Raw genomic sequence first — 18960 nt, forward strand, 5'->3', positions numbered from 1 at the left:
TTGCTTAAAATGTTAGCACATTGCTAAAACAACTGATTCAGGGTAGTCATACAGCCCAGCTCTGTGCCACCAAAAGATCCTGAGCTTCTGTTCAGGATCCTGTTGTCCTCAGGAGTAAAAGCAAGTCTAATCTCTACTTTCTAGTAACCACTGACTGTGTTTCCAAGACTTACAGCGCAAATACAAGAGACAGGATGCTCCTGCAGCACATCAGATTTGTGTGAAAGCTGTTCTAAATTACAACAGTATAAAAGTTTCCCAAACAAAGCCTCTGGCACTGTGATGAGGAGCTGAACTGTACTTTTACTCAGGAGGCCACCAGAGCACTCCCTTATGTCAGAGGGCTTGTTAATAACCTGTCATGAGGCAGACGTGCCTTCAGAAACTCAGTGGATGTCCAAGAATCCCAACCAGGAGTGTGTCCTGAACAGCCAAGATCTCTTCAGCTCGGTTTACAGCCAGCTGGAGATGCTGCTAAATAGCTGGCCAGAACATGACAGCACTGCAGAGGAGACCTTATCCAAGAAGTGTTTATAGATTATTTCATAGTTTGTCCTGCTAGCGTCTATCTGGTTACTGACTATATGAGATTCTTATAGCAGAGAGCAGCTGTATTTGTCCTTAGACATCTCCATGTTTGTTTGTTGTCTTTTTTTTTTTTTTTTTTAGCTTGTGGCATACTGTGGATAAACCTAATGCAAAAACTAAGATACTTTAAAATACCTTCCCCCACCCAGTTGTCATGCAGCATCCCACCAGCTTTTCCACCCTCGTATTTGAAGCTTCTCGCTTCTGTCTTTCTCTGTGCTTTTGCAGCATCATGCAATAGCATAAAAGTAATACATTAAAACTAAGAAATATTTTTCCAAATGTCACCCAGTGCAGTTGTGGATAATGTCTAGCTTACTGTCCTTTCTTAGAATCTGAGGGGTTTTCAAAACTGAAAGTTACAGGGGCAACTGTATAACTCACATTACTAATAATTATCTTGAGGAAATTACTGTTCTTAAAGAATACAATTATGCCTCAAAGCTGTGGGTTGACGTGCTGCTTTCTGCTGCCTGTTGAATGTACTGGATACTAGGAACTTCTCACTAATCACGTCATCACATCGTAAAGGACAGATTGATCTATATCCTTCTCATGTTTTAGAAGGATGAAACAACTACAATTTCATATTTCTTATAAATTCCGGACACTTATTGTGCACTTTGGGTTGTCTGTCCTGTTTAAGATCTGTTTGCAATGGTGAGACGAGTAATTAAAACACTACCATTGAGCAGCTGCGCTCATCACCCCTTTACCAGTAGTCATTGCTTTAAAATCAGTTTACAAAGTGCATGCCATAGTAATTTATATCATTCAATTGATTTTCCAATACCCTGCTGTAACCATTGTAAATCTAACTTTTGCTTCCTTTAGTCTTGTAGTGCTATGTGACAATATCGTCATCTTCAATTTACACATCAAAAGTCTCTCATGTTCCTTTAAATAAGTAAAAATAAAACAAGTACCCATAAAGCAGTAGGATCTCTTGGAGAACTCTAACCTTGTTTTGAAATACCTGTTTTATTCTCTCAAACGTAAGCTCTATTACATCTAAACCTTTCCTTATACATTAAGTATCTAACAAAAAGCTTTTTAAAGGGGAGGAGCAAAAAGTAAGGTAGTTCTTAGAATATCAGCTAGAACTTACTTTAATCTGTGCTTACAAGGTTTGGGACCTTTTCAGGATCTATGCAGATGGTCAGAAAATTTCCCTTTGGCCTGGAGGGTCTGGCATCCTGGAGAAAAACCCTTTAGTTAACAAGCTCCAAGTGTGTCTGAGGACAAAGGAACAACAAAAACGTTGTGGCAGGTCCTGTTGGTGGCCCTGCTTTTCCCCCTGCTTTCAGCCAGCGGTGGCAGTCTGACTGCTGTCCAGTCTGGTGATGAAGGGCACTTACCCTCACAAGCAGCCACCCTGAAACTCGCTCACCAGTCACAGCAGTGTTAGCTGCTGACTTGTGAAGATTGAGCACGTAGTAGTGACCTGTTGCTTCCTCCTGTTGAGGGGAATTACAGCCTTTTGGGGTTGCTTTGTGTTTGTTGGTGTTTGGGTTTGTTTTTTGTTGTTGTTGTGTGGTGGTTTTTTTTTTTGTTTTTTTTTGAAGTCCTGGAAGCCATTTCTAACCACAGTGTTTTGCAGCCATAGCAGTGAATCAGAGGTGTGTAGTGGTGGTGCTTTTGTGCCATCAGTAGGTGCTAGACAGCAAACCTAGAAACAGCATTCTGAGAAATGCTAATAACAAGAAAACACAGGAACACCTTTCACTTTCCTTTTGCTGATGTATCATTAGTCTCTGCGTGGCCAAATGAGCTCCTTCAAAGGCTGTTGGATCGCAGAGTCCTGTTAGGGATGAGAGAGAATCAGCATTGCTTTCCCCATGCTGTATGGTGGTAATTTTCAAAGCTTCTTTGGAATTTGGGAATAGGAAACCATCCACTGAGAGCAGAACAGTGGGGTACAGTGGAAGGTCCACGTAGGTTGATAGGTATCTGTTGTGGGTCTGCTGGCCGGATGTGATGGAAACCTGCTTGGGGCAGGTGCTCAGAGTGCTGTGCGCTGCCAGTGAGGGGAAAACAGTCCTGGGGGGTGTCAACCCTCAGGAGAGGAGTGTAAAGGGCTATAGGCAAGCTGTGTAGTTTTCTTATGGTTTATTATAATTTCTATAAATCAGTAAGGTGGTTGGTATATGAAGAAGTATCATCAAGTGTTTTCACCGCTTTTTGTTTATAGAAACAATTGCTAAGAATCTAAGTATTTAAGAATTGCTAAGTATCTAAGAATTCAGCAGGAAGCTCTGCTTCTCATAAAAACAGAAATACAACAAGCAGTTGCTGCTTCCAGTGAGTTCTTACAGAAGGCCGTCTCGTTGAGAGGCAGAACCTGTAGATGATTTACTGCTCTACAAGCAGCAGCACTTCTTGGCTCCCACTGAGTTCATAATTCAGCAGGAGTGAGTAACCGCTGCTTTACAAAGAAACAAGAGTCCAGTTTTCCCCTCATGATGAAGTAACCTCCTCTGTTAATATGAGTTCCCCAGAAATGGGTGTCTGCGCTTCACATGCAAGATAGATATGTCCAGGGAGTTTGGAACCGTTCCTCTGATGTTTTCCATGCATCAAACATCGTAATTCTAGTAATTCCAATTAATTCGAGCACAATAATTACATAAAAAATAATTACATTAAAATATCTAGAAAATATACAGGCAGGAATGTTCCATCAGAAGTCCTTTTGGACTATGAAACTTACCTCTTGGAAGGAAACACTAGTTCACGGTTCAAGAATTCTTAAGCTACACAGAAAAGAAACTGTCGTTTGTTCTGTCAGAGTCCAAAAAGGAAATTGCACTGGTATCTTCTTCATTAAGCAAGGTTTCAGGCTGAACAAAAATAATAGTATCAGTTGGCTGTTCTTTCTGTTTCTCTAAATGTGCCCTTTTTCCACTTTGACAGAGTCGTCAATATGTTGAAGACATACTTGTGAAAGGCGGGGAACAAGTGGAAGAGTACCAACTCTTTGAAGACGCAAACTTTATCATACCTTTTGTTGCGTATCTGGAAAGTAGTAAGGGGTATGTATGGCTCCATTTTTTTAAACCTCTGTTTATGTTATGAATTATTGATAATTTTCAACAGTCTAGATGAAAACTATCAAAACACCTGGTTAATACATATCCGAAAGCTATAGGTGAAGGAGAAGATGATGTGAAGATGACGGAGTTTCAAGTAAACTTCAATGATTTCTGGTTTGTATGAGGAGTTGTTATGGTAGTTAAAAATTGAAAGCCATGATCGATTTACAAGTTGTAATGCAACTGACTTAGCTGGTGTTAGTTAGCTAAAATCAACTAGTGGTGCTTTTCTTTGGTGGGAAGGAAAGTTAGTTGTTCAGTAATCTGCAGTTACAAGTTACTATACACACTGTACAAAATTCCTGTCCTGTGTTGTGGGGCACCTCTCAGTGATTGGTTCTTCTAAACTTTCAAGAATAACTGATAAGTGTTCAGAATCATAAGGCGAACTGCAGTTTTAAAATGCGCTTTTTATTGCAGTATTTGGGAGATTACAGTTTAATTTTTGTTCTTTTAATTCACAACATGCAACAGCACCAGCCCAATTCCTAATAGATGTATACTGGCAGGTTATTGTGGTTAGGTTTGTTACTATTAAGACTTAATTTTTATTTTTTTTTTTACTGTATGAATTTTTACTTTTAAATAGCGTAGAACACCAAAAATTAATGTTAATTATACTGCATATAATACCTTTTTAAGGTACATCCCACCATTACCAAAGCACTTCAGTAAGGTCACACTATATCTGTCTAGGGTGGAAGTATCACTTGAACTATCAGTTGCTTCTACAAGTGAACTTTCGAGGGTACCTTTTCAACAGCTCTGCAATATTATGCAGATAAAAGCAGTAGCTAGCACTAAACATCTGAAAATGTTTTGAGAGAGTAGAGTGAGCATTTTAGCTGTGAGGGGCATAGTGTGCTATGTGAAGTGGACGTTATAGTTCAGACTACTAATGAGGTGAGACCTAAAACGATTTGCTTAATTCTAGAAGATAACAGAATTTCTGTAAAGGAAGATAAAGCCTTTTAAAATAGAATAGAAAGCATATTTCAGAATTTCAAGTAGCATTGGAGGAATTACAAATCAGATAACAAATTGCATTTCAGTTTACTCTTTCCCTGTTGTTTCTTCTCTACAGAAAAGTTGGCCACATTTCATCAAGATGCAAAGGAGTGTATTGCATACAGCATCTCAGCTGGCGCATGGGATGTGTTTGGTTTTTCCTCGCAGTAGCGTCTTTCAGTGCATAAAAGGACAATCAGTGTCATCTAATGTTGGGTGCAAAGTGATTTTGGCACTGGACCCTCCTAAACGATGTCTTCATGCAGGTGTAGCACTGTTAACCTCAAAGAAAAGTGCTTTGTCATCGCAGCCAGCAGACTCTCCTCCCAAAGTATCAGAAGAGAGGAATCCTTTGACTTCAGCTGGTGATGTACCCAAGCAGAGCCCCGTAGAGACAGATTCTTCAGATCCCGATCCATTGCAAGATAAATCAATTAGTCTTGTTCAAAGATTCAAGAAAACTTTTAAACAGTATGGAAAAGTCATGATTCCAGTTCATCTTGTGACTTCCACGGTGTGGTTTGGATCCTTTTACTATGCAGCCATGAAGTAAGTTGGTATTTTGTTGCACTACTCAATACTGTTGTTGAATTGAGACAGACTCACACTGGTGAAAGGACATAAATTATTACTCCGTGTTAAAAAGTGCCTCTAAATCTAACAGGGAAATGAGCCTACGTTTTTACCTGGAGTACAAGGTTAATACTGAAGTACTGGATTTGTGAGAGTGGCGTGTGCGTACCATTATCGTGCAGTTATTTCTGTACACCAGATGTCTTGCTTACACTTGGAGAAATGTCAGTCTCCCCAAAATATGCGTGGATGTAAACAGCATCAAAATGATTAGTAACCTTTCACAGGATAAAAATAAAGATTTGGAATCCTGATTATGAGTTGCTAGATGAGATCTTTATAGACCTGTGCTTTTTTTGTCTTTGTATTTGAAGGATTTTCACCACTTCCTTCTCCATTCATCCACAGTCCTCCCCCATCATTGGACTTTCAAATCTTTTACCTCACTCTGAGCTCCTTACAAAACACGTTTATCTTTTCGCCTTTTTTTGTTTGTTTCCTGTATTCCTTCCCTTTACCGTAAAAATTGCTGGTGTAGCCCAGACTTCTGAATGGGAAATTAAATACTTTATGGCAAAAAATAAATATTCTTGTAACTTTAGTTTCTTTCAGTTATAGCGTGGGCCAGATAGTGTTTTGGAAAATGGCATTTATTAGAAAAAACATCAGCTATAAGCTGTTGGTTCAGATAAAAGAAGTTTTATCTATCTGCAAATGGTTTGCTAAATATAAGTAAATGTTTATCTCTGGATTGCTGGTGTTGTATATTTAATAATAGAAAGCATGAAACAGTGGCAGTTTGTGGCAGCAAGAATGGGGCTTTGACATCAGAATGCCTTACCACACAACTGTTTGTTTTAGTTACTCTAACCAGCTGGCATAATTGCCCTTTCTAGGAGCTATAGATCCAAATGTCATTCTAAATTTAGCTTGTCAGAAGAATAAAGGTCCAGAGCTATTAAAAATATTTTGCTTTGGATGAATCCAGGTTGATGCTCACATCCAGATATTTCAGATCGAGTTTTCATCAAACACTAAGTTAGCTGCTGAAATACATATTTGACGGATGAAAGCAACTGAAATATTTAACTAGAAGCTAATTATAACAAAGGTTTGATATGTCATGCTACGGCAACAGCACCCTCTGGAAGTGGAAAAATAACTTTGAGAATGACTGCTCATGACACAAGACTAAACTGTGGTGGTTTATTTGATACCATTGATTAACGCTGTCTTCCAGATCTTCCTCCAATTTCTACTTTGAGCATAGGCCTTCAGGTTGTAGATCCTGGTAACTGGTAGAAAGCTCCTACCTGCTCCTGTTCCTGATGCTAAAGCTATCATATGCACAGGACACTTAAAATGATGAAAATTTTAGTTAGAAGTGGATGATGATGATAATAATACAACATTTCTAATTACTGGAAAGTCAGGCCTTCTATAGTGGTGTGTAGCTTTCTACTACAGTGTAAAGAAGGACTGCCTTTAGTTTTTCTTTATGCTGATGTTAGTTTCACTCATTTTCAAAAAGAAAGAAGTTTTATGACAGGAGCTCCTCTATCTATTCTGCCACTTTGCATTAACCAGGTGGAATAGATGGGCTTAAAAGCCCTCCTGTCTTGTGCATATAATTTATGCTTCCTTTTCTTTTGCCACATTCCATTTGTTTCATTTAAAACTGAAGGCAGCACACTAAACTCTGGATTTTGTACTTCTGGGCATGTTGCAGATTAGTCTGAAATTTCCAAAGGGGAAAAAATAGGCAAAACAGAGGTTGCACAACTGGAGCCTAAATAGCTGTGTTAAAACCACTACGTTAACTCCAAACATAGTAAGCTAGACACAGGTAAGTTTGTAGTTGATATATTATCCAACAAGGATAATGTAAATGAGCTGCCTCTTGGTGGAATGCAGAACAAAAAAGCTTTAATTTGTCTGTATGTATAAAAATATAAACCTTTTAAGTGTATTGCTTAGATGGAAAAAATATTTTGCTATCAAATTGCAAAGATTGTAGGATGGAGTTTAAGAATGGAAATGATACTATAAATCGCTGTTCGTGTTTCAAGTGTCATCCTACTCATTTTCATTTTTTTTCTCTTTGGTAGAGGAGTGAATGTTGTTCCATTCCTAGAGTTGATTGGCTTACCAGACAGCATAGTAAGCATCCTGAAAAACTCCCAGAGTGGAAATGCACTAACTGCATATGCATTGTATAAAGTAAGTATTTGGATGGTTTGTAAACAAGCTCTAAGTCTTGCCCAGTGAAATAAACAGGGTTTGTTTGTTTAGATCAGAAAGAATTAATGCTGTTTTCTCTGTTTGATAGTTACACATATTCCAGCATTCATTTTTGTGGTAGGAATAGTCACTGGAAAGTTGGTATGGGCTCTGTGTTCCTTTAAGGAATCTATCTGTATTTCTAAAATAACTTCTTTGTTTGCTGCAGGATGATTGTCTGCCCTCAGAGATTTAATTACAATTAAGCTGTTCCTCTGTATCCCTGGAATAATTAACTGGGATAGCAAAGTAAATTTTAAATACTTCACAATTTCCAGATAAAAGTAAGGGTATTTTTATCCTAGATGATGAGTTAGTTTGTCTTTCTATTGTAGTTCTCTATCATTCTTAAGTACTTTCATTGTCCACTTGGATCAATTACTTACATTCAGGTTTGGGTCTCGTTTGTTGTTTTATGTGCAAAATCTGTGTTTTGGGAGCCTGAAATGTGTCAGACCATACAAAACCAAAGTACTGTATTCACTTCAAATGCAGCTCATCGTATCTGGAAAGAAAACCAATGTACTATTTATCTGTTACTTTAAGGTTTGTTTTTTTTCCCAAACAAAACATGAAAGCACTGTTCTTCCAGTTACTCCTGTACCTGAAAGAGATCAATAAATGTGGTTAAATAAAAAGATTTTATTACAGCTGTGAGATTTGGAAGAAACTTTCAAGGCATGAAAGTACTAAAATAGGTTGCAAATGGAAGATTTTGCATGCATTATCTTTGAAGTTCTGAAAAAACGCAAGTTATTTAAACTTTCTGGAACAACTAACCTAGTTCGTTGTGTGTTGGATTAGCTGACCTCTGAAGGTCTCTCTTAGCTCTGTCTGTCTATATGCAAGTCTTATTTTTGGACTGAATGTTAGATGCCTATACTCTCATGAATTTTAGAATTTAAAGCATATCTTGTTGTTATTATTTCCTCTTTGCTTTTATAGTTCATTGCTCATGTACTGGCTGTTCTGAATTGCATTCTGAGACACCTAATGCTCTTCCCACAAGCTGCACAGGGAGGCTTTTTAAAAGGGAAGTCTAACGCTTGTGCTAGTTTGTGAAAAGAATACTTAGTGTAAAAGATGTGCATTTGTAGAGAATGTACTGTTAATTGTTTTATTTCCTTATAAATAGAAGATATTTTTAGTATCTGACACTGGCCAAGATACTTAATATTAAAAATACCACCTGGTGGATAATACTGTCCTGTTTTATTCATGTGGTCTATTCTTTGGTTTCTTTAAGATTACAACTCCTGCCAGATATACCGTGACTTTGGGAGGAACGTCCATCACCGTTAAATATCTACGTAAGAGTGGCTATATGTCCACACCACCACCGGTAAAGGAATATCTACAAGATAGGATGGAGGAAACAAAGGATAAAATTACAGAGAAGATGGAGGAAACAAAGGATAAAATTACGGAGAAGATGGAGGAAACAAAGGATAAAATTACGGAGAAGATACAAGAAACCAAAGATAAAGTTTCCTTTAAAAAAATAAAGGACTAGGAGAGATGCTTAATTTTTAAGATATAACTAACTCAGCACTTTAACCTTTTTTTGAGGCAGGAGATACAAAGTGCACTTCTGAGATTTCTTTTTTGTTTGTTTTTGTTTTTATTGGTGTTCTTTGTTTTTGTCTGGAAACTACAATTGCGCTGTGGATTTAAAAATCCTGTGTATTCACAAAAGCTAAAGTTTTCTGCGAGGGAGCAGTTGTGACAGTTTCAATTTATAGAAGCAAAAATGAATCTCAGATGAGAAGTTCATGTCTAGTGGTGATAGTGTTAATTCCCCACCCACCATTTTTTTCCATCAAAATGAAGATGGTTTCTTCCTAAAGCTACTACTTTACTCCTCCTCCATCTTAGTGCACAGCCATTTTTCCATCAGGCTGAATCTTCCATTAAATGAGAATGAAGATTTCTCTACTGGGAAAGAAAACATATTTTGGGTTTCAAAGTATGTGGACCCAGACCTCTTCAATCATGATCATCTCTCAGCGTGGAGACAGACCATTATCACTGATACTGCACATGAAGGAACGAAAGGATTACCTACTCGGTCTGAATGAATTTATAATAGCTACGCTCGACTTCAGCTGATCTGTGACAGTTTACAGGTTGAGACCTTTCTTGGAAAGTGCATCTCTTCAGAAATCTCAACTGAAAGTGATAGGAAGATGAGTTAATCGCAATAGCCATACTGTCAAGTGTACTATTTTTTTCTAAAGCTGATTTACAGTAGGAAGTTACTAAATGAATCAATAGTGTATTAAAAACTAAGATTTTTTATTATGTTAAAGTTTACAAAACTGTTCTATTTCATGGTAGCCCTATACCAACAACAACAAAAATCCAGAAGAGAGAAGTTTACTCAAGCAATTGGTATACTAATGTGACTTTTTAAATACATACAAAGTTAGAGTTAAACCCAAAAGTTCCTCTTCAAGGATCCTCCAGATGTCAGTAGAACAGTTTACCTTAAAATAACCATAATTTCTGAGACAGCAGTCAGTCTACCAGAATTCTATTCCTGAGATTTTTAGGTCGAGCAAATACTTATAGCTGAAATGGTAGAACTAAATTTGAATCTGCTCTATTTGACTGGGCAGGCAAACTTCTCTCTTTTTATTCAAATTTAGGTTAAATTCCAGTGGGTTCTTTTCTACTTCTGTTACAGACCTCACTTTCTAGCAAATCTCTGCATGTATGTCTTGTTCAACAAAGGTAGTTTTTTTGCAGCGGGATATGGGGAAGCAACAGAGTTGGACCCTAAGCCTTGTAACTGACTAGGATGAAAGAATATAGCTGATACTTTATTAGCCCCACAGTTCAATGTTTTCATTCAAGTCACTAAGGTCCTGTCCATGTGTAACTGGGTTGAACTTCATTAACTTAATTGTGGAGGATTGATTACATACTTCTCTGTCTCTATCCACGTGTCAAATAGTAACTGCAATCTAATGCCTACCTCACAGGGATGTTGTGAGGAATAATCACTGTATATTTGGTGCCCTGAAGATGTAAAGTGCCATGTTTCTGATAAATACTATTAAAAAGTAACTCTCTCTAACTATGAACTCTTAGGCTGTTGAGGTGAACGCCGCTGTAGGACTGGAGCTAATAGCTGCTTTTCCTCCTTTCTATTTTAGTGTAAAATTTTTTTCTTACTATCCCTGCACACATTTTTCTGACATTAGGCTTTGTATAATGCTGCAGGACACAGGCAACACTGGCTGTGAAAAAGGAAAACCAAGAGAAAATATGCTGAAGTCCACCCTAGTCATGCTGCTGGGGCTGGGGCCAGGAGCTGGGACCTTGCAGTGCAGCTCTTGGGCCTCATCTCTTCCTTGCGTGGGGCAGGACTTGCACAGGGCAGTTTCCTGGGGTGGTTGTGTAGCCCTCAAAACATAAGTTAAGACTTCCTGTCCTAACTACATGCTATGGACTGTCCTGTGTGACCATTCCTGCAGCCACAGGAACAGCTCATTCTGGCCAGCTGTAAGTGCCTCATCCAGCTACTCGGGTCAGTCTGCAGCATGGGCCACCCAGAGGAGTTTCTGGGATGGCCACATCCTCTACCCAGTTAACAAAGCACAGAATTGTGTCTATGGTTTGATTTACACAAAATGGGAGGGGAATCTTGGAGGCTTTGAAAATTCCACCTGAATACCTTCTGTGACTATTAGTTAAATGCTTGGTTGTACCAATAGCCAGAAGTTTTGGTAGGTGACCTCTCAAGTCAGCCTGATGCGGAGTCAGTGCAGTGCTGCTTTGGTGACTTGCCCACTTCTGTCTTCTCCACTGCACCACTGATAAAAGTGGCTGTGAAGGCATTGAGTGCTCCCAGAGCAGGAGCTGGATCTGAAGTTGCAACCAAAGCAGCACCCAAGGAGGACCTGAATCCAAAGTTAAGGCCTGAGATGGGGCTGGAGCCAGAGTTCCCAGGCTGGAACCAGAGCCAAAACAGCAGCCCAAAAACTAGCCAGAGCAGAACTAGCAGCCCGTGGTGGGACTGAGGGCATGGCCCAAGCAAGAGCTTGAGCCAAGCTCAAGCCAGAGTCATGGCCTGAGATGTTGCCAGAGCTGAAGTAGCAGCCTGAGCAAGAGCTGATTCAAATCAAAGAGCTGATTCAGCAAAGAGCTGAAGGCAAATTCATGTCCAGAGCAGAAGCAGGGGCCTGAGTAGGGTCCAGAGGAGAAATCATAGCTCAAGATGGGGCCAGAGCTGGTCGCTGCCCAAGATAAGAGCAGCTGAAGCCACAGCCTAGTATGGGGCCAGAGCCGAAGTTACAACTGGAGATCATGCTGGAGATGAAGCCACAGACAGAAGTGGGTCTGGAGCCAAAGCCATGACCTGCTAGCAGGCCCAAGCCAAAGCCACAGACTAAGCAGGGCCGGAGTCAAAGCAGCAACCCAGGATCAGGCCAGACCTGAGCCAGAGGCCCAAGATGGGGTTGGAGCTGAAATCACAACCCATGATTAGGATGGGTCTGAAGTTGCAGCCAGAGATAGGGCCAGAACTGAAGCCATTGGCCAAGATTTTGGCAAAGAAACAACCCAAACTGGGGCTGGAGCCAAAGATGTGGGCCAAATGGGGCCAGCCCTGATGTTGGAGCTCAAGATAGGGAAGGGACAGAGCTGAAAATCTCAGCCCAATGAATTTGAAGCCAGGTCTCGGCTGAAAATGGGGCAGAGCCAAAGCTGCAGCTCAGGTGGGGCTGAACCAAAGTCATGGCCCAAACAGGGGACAGGAGCCACAGTAGCCTCCTAAGCAGGAGAGCTGCAGATGAAGTAGTGACCTAATACTGGGCCAAAGCCACCTCTGTGCCCTGATAATGAGCAAGAGCTGAAGATGAGGCCTAACTGCAGCTGCTACTGAAGCCATGGCTCAAAATGGGGCCAGAGCAGAAGTTAAAACCCAAGAAGGGAGTGGAGCCAAACTCATAGCCCAGAAGCTGCCTCATAACAGGCCAGAGCCAAAGTTGCTTATGGAGATGTGGCCACAGCCAAAGTCACGGCCTAGCATGGGCCTGGAGCTGAAGTAACGGCTCAAGTGCAGGATGGAGCCACACTAAGCTCCTGAGCAGGGCTGGAGCCAAGTTTGTAACACATCAGAAGTCGCAGCCCAAACAGGGGATGGAGCAGAAGAAATGGTCCAAGCAGAGGCCAGAGATGAAATCATTGCCCAAGGATAAGCTGGGACTGAACTCATGGACCAGAGGCAAAGTCATGGTGAAAGATTGGGGTGGAACCAATGGTTCAGCCCAATAATGGGCCAAGGGAAAAAAAAAAATCTCAATATTGAGCCAGAGCCAAAAAAGCAGCCCAAGGTAGGGCTGGAGCCAAATCTTCAGCCCCAAAATTGGTCTGCAGCCAAAGTCACACCCTGAGATGGGGCTGGAGGTAAAGTAACATCCCAGATAGGAGCCAGAGCCAAAGATACGATCCAGGAGGTGGCAGGAATTCAAGCTGTGCCCCACGCAGTGTTAGGAGACAAAGTCACAGCTGAAGAGAGGAGTGGAGCCGAATTAGCCAACTGAGGTGGGACCAGAGCTGAAAGAACTGCTGCCCAAGATGGGGCAGGGCCTGAAGTCATGGTACAAAATAGGGCTGGAGGAGAATCCCAAGCCCCCAGAGACTGAGGACAAAGGATTCCTGGGATATTGCTGGGGCCAGGCCCTTCTGCTCTGCCCCAGCACTTGGAGAGGAAAGGGGCATAAACAAGCCCTCTGTGATCCAGCTCTGGGAGGGCACTCAGAGGTGTCTCTGCAGGGCCAAGCAAACAGGTTCCTTGTCTGCTCTGCCAGCAGTGGGGATCCAGGCCCTGCTGGGTCACATCCTGCAGACCCACCTCCTGCAGTGAGGTTCCTGCTTGTGCTGGAGCCTCTCTGGAGCTCCTGGGAGCGTTGCCTGGAGATGGGATCCCTGCTGGGATTTCCTTCCCAAGGCACAGGCTGAGCTTTCACAAACCTGCTGTAGTACAAACCTTCCCGCACCTCTGCCAGGTCCTCATCCTCTCAGCTGCCTGCTGGATATCCTCAGGGGGAACCTGCAGACGCCCTCCTTGTTGGCGCACCTCAGAGAAAGCCCACTGGAAAGATACTGAAAGCCAGAAGCTCCACAGGTGAGTGAGGCAGGGATCATTGGTGCAGATATATTTAGGAGAGGACAAGGGCTGGCTCTGTTTGCAGGGACTGGAAGAGCTGCATTAATACTTCAGGCTGGTGAGGAAGAAGCCACACAAAAGGCCCAGAGAAGTGGGAGCCTAAGCTGGGGGGTGCCTGGGCAAGCCCTTGAGGTGCCGGTGACACCTCTGCAGAGCTGGGCCAGCACATGATGAGGAGAGCCCAAGCACAGCTCAGGAAACACTGCAGAAGGCACAGAAGGTGAGGTGAAGGAGGAGCTGACACCCGCAGACCACTGGGGATGGGCTTTCCCACAGACAGGGACCAAAACACTCCCTGACATCCCAGTCCTGGGCCAGGTTGTGGGGGAGAGCTGGGGGCAGCCAGCCCTGGGGGAACTCGCCAGGTAGTTCCCATGGGTGCCGAGAGCATCCTTCTGGCTTTTCTGGCCATAAAAACACAGGTCAGCACCCCCTGAGCAGCAGCGAAAGCCCTGGTTCCCCAGCTGCCCACTGCAGCCCCTCGGGGCACCTGACACATCTTCTCCTGGAGCAGCGCTGTCCTCGTGTGCCTGTCCTCGTCAAAACGCATTTTCTGATGGTGCTCCCCTCGGGGTGTCGGCTCAGAGCACTGAGCAGCATTCGTCCTTATTCACCACTTACCGTCAGCAACAATAATAATTAGAGAACTGTAATCATCCCCTGGCAATTATCTGGATATTTTGATGAAGATGAGCTCCTAAGTAGAAAGAATACATCTTGATTTCGCAAGCCCTCAGGGCACCACGTAGCGTTAAGTTTGGGTTAGAGTTTGATGAATTGATTGGACAGCTACTGGGGAGGGAACACAGGGGAGGGTACACAGGCTTGTTTAGGAATAAAGAGGAAAAAAAATAATAATATGATGGGGAGAGTTTCATAAAGAGACATAATTAAAGAAAGATCTCTAATTGCTTCTTTGACTTGCCAGGTGGCCAGAAAGAGGCTAAAGCACCACTGGAGGAGAACCTACCTCAGGTAACTTGGGGTAACGGTGGTGGTGACAGTGTCCATTTCTAAAGGTGAAGCCCTGAATCCTTAAAGAAGCCCCTTAAAGAACAGGAAAATATATGGGAAGAGATGTTCACACAATCTCCTGCGTCCCAGCTCTCCCTGACAAAGCAGCACATGGATGGGCTCGGGGAGATAGCAAGGGCTGCTGCTGGCAACCTCTGGGCTTCAGCATCCCCTAAGAGCAACTCCTGAGCTGTGTGGCAACGTTCCTGTGTTAGGAGGCTTTGTGCTGGAGTAGCTGAAGGGTTGGGCTGCTGCCAGACACTGTCTTGGTAACGTTGGGTCACCAACGTGCTAAATCCAAGTTTGGGACACTTAGTACCAGACTACACATGCCGCAGCTTCCTGACGTGTGTGTATGTATGAGCTCACGTTGCTCAAACATGCTGCAATTTTTGAGTCATCTCCATTGGCGCACTGACTCACTGCGGAGTCAGACATTCCCTGTCCTTCTGATCATCAGCCCAATCGAGGATCTTACAGTCTCTTGCAATCAGAATAAAGTCATAAAATTTCCACTGGAGCTGCTGCATCAACCCCATCTGAAACAGTTGTGATCCTACACCCAATCTGAACCGAAATTGTACTGCTGGCTTAGCAGTCGTGGACCTGATCCAGTCCCAATAACTTCAGGGCGCTCCCTGGGCAGCCAGTGCATGGTGAAGCCAGCACGGAGAGACAACACAAGGCTCCTCGCGAGCTCTGCCCTTACCTGGCCCTCATGCCTACTGATGTCTTCCCAAAGGGGGTCTCAGAGCTGGTGGAGACAAAATGCAGGGAACCATGAGGCTCCAGATGCACGAGCTACAAGTTTACTGAGTACTTATTGTAATCACTTCTTATCGATATGCCCGTACATGCCTAAAGAGCTGCCTGGGGGCTCACGAGGATCCCGATCTGAGAGAACACGAGCGAAGTTACAGACGAGAAGTAATGCTGCACGTGCACTTCGTGCCTCATAGGCTCAGGGGCAGGCACTGTGATGTGCCGGCAGCCGGCAGCAACCAGCACTGCCCGCTGTGCATCTGCAGCTGCCGCCCTGCTCTTCGCCCAGGCACCCCGTAAGAAATGATTAGACTGGAAAAGGCATGAAAATAAAGATAGCACACTACTACATTATAGAAATACACCAGTATGTTATAGCAGTGTACTCTGGGTTCTGCATAACACCACTAACAATATATTTTTTGTTGTCGGATCGCTGCGCATTAGTCCTCTATTGAAGTAATTTGCATGCATCTGCAGAGTAGACACCTGCCTACAGCCAATTTACTTTAAAAAATAATAATAATAATAAAGGGAGAGAGAGAAAGTAAAACTGTCAATGCAGTAGCAGTGCTTAAATTACAGCTGGGCAGTTACCTTGGGAAGAGTACAGTTTTACCATAGAGAGACGCTTCATTTCTTCTGTGTTATTGTTGGGCGGTGATTTTAGCATGCCCAATACCACTCTCCTGACAGAGCATAATTTTAAACAAGATGAACACGTCCATTTCGCCTAGCACATGGCTAGAGCTAGCACGCATATTCCCTTATCTGCAAGCAAAGTATCAGTAGGATACGCGGCATAATTGAAAAAGGTGAAAGGGCTGGCACACTGAGCACCTAACGCTGTTATCACCCAGCCGTACGGCTTTTAACATGCGCCCCTCGCTGAGAAACTGCAGCATCTAACACTGCACCAGCGGCTCCCCAAAGCACACACGGGCTGGACTTTTAGGCCATTATCCCAGCCTTTCGTTTGCAGCATGAAGAGGGCCAAAGCGACGGGATGAGTGGCTTTGCAGCAGGCAGTCAAGCCTTACCTGTTAGGCTTTTCCTGACTAAAACATTAGTGAAAGCCACCAGCTCATCAGCTTTTGCAGAGAGCTGTAAAGTTTACAGCTATAAGCCAATCTGAAAGCACTTCGACGCCTAATCCCATTGTCAGAAAATAACAAGCTCCTGTGCGTTTCGCTGTTGCCATAAACCCTGCTGAAAGGCTACGCAAGCACATTAGCACTTTTCTGCTTGGCTCATACGGCTTCTTCACCGAGTAAAGCCAGCCAGGGCAAGCTTAGCTCAGCCTACGAAGTGCTCAGAGACTTGTAAGATAAATTACACGTGTATGCACGTACACAGGGACATGCAATAAACTATAACAATCTCAGAGCCCTGAGAAGAAAACTGCCCCCCCCCCCTCACTCCCCTCCCCAAGAGTTTCTTGCTGCCCAGGGTTAAATGTAGGTCAAGCTGTCTGAGCCCATGTCTGTGGCACACAGAGCAGGATTAAACCGGAATTTTCCACTCCACTCCGCTGTCAATCACTGCAATGTCTGCAAATGTTAAATTAATCTGGAGCGATCTGGCGTTGGCATTGAAGGGAGCTTCTGGGGTTCAAGGGTAGCACTTTGGCCTCCATGAAAAAAAAAAAAAATGCCTTCTTTCTCCAGACAAGGGGTGGCTATGTTCTGACGGCTTATTTAGAGCCCTGAAACCACCAGCAAAATGCAGAAAAATAGCACTGTGTGGGACAGCAGCACGTGAATGCTGGAAGTGAGCAGGGAGCAAATGCCTCAGCATCAGTGGGATGCGAACACTGGAGATGGGAAGATGATGCTGAACTGAGAGCTGCGCATCCGTCTCCATGCATGTTTCCTCGTCTTTAAAAACGCGTTAGCACCTCTCTGCAAAACCCTTCACAGTGGAAGCCATCGAAGGGCACAAAGTACTTCACAGAAAGGATCTTCTGTTTTACACCCTTTATGACAGACAGGGAGCCTTCAACGTGCCCTGCTCCAGGTTTAGCCGGTAAATGTGCTGGCGCCTCAGCAAAGCTGCCTTCAGCTCAGCATGTGATGGACATTACTGGGACAGATCCCGCAGTCCTTCCAACTTAAATAATACGTTAAGGGCAATTTGTATCACCTAAGGTAAGCAGAAACAGGCACTTAACTTCCTCACATAGTTTCTCAAATGTTTTGAAACATTCTGGGGATAATTAATGTTGCAGACCATACAGGGTACCAAGGAACTTAACTCATCACTTTTACCACATGTCAAAGAATTGGATAGCTCAGTGCTAACCCCCATTCTAAGGAGCAATCATTTGGCAGTCAGTCTGGAAAAAAAAAATATGCAGAAAACAAGGAAAAAAAAATCAGAGAAGTTTTTATATTTGGTGCTAGAGTTCTGTAAAAGTAGCACAATGCAAACTGAACAAAAGCAGGGCATCACTGCGGTAGAAGCGAGCTGTGAGAGCAGGATTCAGCAGTAAGGTTTTTAAAATGTGCATTTTAATTAGAGCTCATTTAAAGCACAGCCGATCAAAACAGTGATAATGAGAGAAGCCTAATTAATTTTTGTCTAAGCAATGAAGTCTCATTATAGAGTGGTCTTGGGAAGAAAAGGGTTTGGAGTGGTAAAACCAGGGTGTTTGTAATGAGAAGCAATACTGTGGGGAGCCTGGAAGCCAGACCTGAAGGTTTCACAGGACTTCAGCAGCCACTGTATTAATCTTTTAACAGGAAAAAGTAACCCTACTGAGATGAGACATCCCCATTTATAGCTGCATTCTGAGCGGCAACCATTGGCAAAGATATTAAAACACAATCAAACAGAATGGCATATTATAAAACAAATATAAATACAATTAAAACCAGATTAAGTAAAAGATCAAAGCGGTCTCCAAAAATGCAGTTTCCAGGGAGTTCAGGGTTCAGACAGTAGAGGAGGAGCAGGAGCTTGGAGGTTTGCTGCACTGCTAAGCGCCGAGGAACCAGCTACTTCTCAGTACTAAGGAAGAATTAAAATGCTGTAGATGAGGGAGAGCAAACTGGTTATAGGAAAAGATAATTGTTACTTTTAAACAACAGCAACAACAACAAAAGTGTCATAACAAGCAGGGTGTCAGACATGGACCAGGAACATGCGGCTCCCTCAGAGCTCTCCCTCCTGACAAGGCCTGGGAGAGAGCCCCAGGTTGGGAGCACTGCCTCCCTCTGAGCATCCCATCTGAGCAGCAGAGATCCAGCTCCAGGAAGCACAGACAGGTGTAAGAAACATGAGAGAAGGATTTCATTAATAATCATGCTTCATAGAGCATCGCTTTATACTTACACGTAAATAGAAAATATTTGTTCTTTCCCAATTTTGTTAAGCTTTCTAGTAGCAAAGTGGCAGGTACCAGCCATGGATAGTTTGATCTACCTTGCACTACCAAAGATAAATGTCTTTCACAGGACCCTTTTGTCC

The 18960-nt window shown here is 42.9% G+C and overlaps 1 protein-coding gene across 2 annotated transcripts in view; it reads left to right on the top strand.

The window, feature by feature from the left end:
* Positions 1-10620, top strand: part of FAM210A (family with sequence similarity 210 member A) — a 19824-nt gene extending 9204 nt beyond the window's left edge. For both annotated transcript variants that reach the window (XM_068671421.1, XM_068671420.1), the window contains exons 2-5: positions 3502-3620; positions 4765-5237; positions 7370-7481; positions 8788-10620. In XM_068671421.1, the coding sequence (XP_068527522.1) occupies positions 4789-5237; positions 7370-7481; positions 8788-9054 (828 nt within the window). In that variant the 5' untranslated portion in view covers positions 3502-3620; positions 4765-4788 and the 3' untranslated portion in view covers positions 9055-10620. The remainder of the gene's footprint in view (positions 1-3501; positions 3621-4764; positions 5238-7369; positions 7482-8787) is intronic.
* Positions 10621-18960: the final 8340 nt, after the last annotated feature.

Source organism: Anas acuta, chromosome 2, assembly GCF_963932015.1.
Source record: "Anas acuta chromosome 2, bAnaAcu1.1, whole genome shotgun sequence".
NCBI lineage: Eukaryota > Metazoa > Chordata > Aves > Anseriformes > Anatidae > Anas > Anas acuta.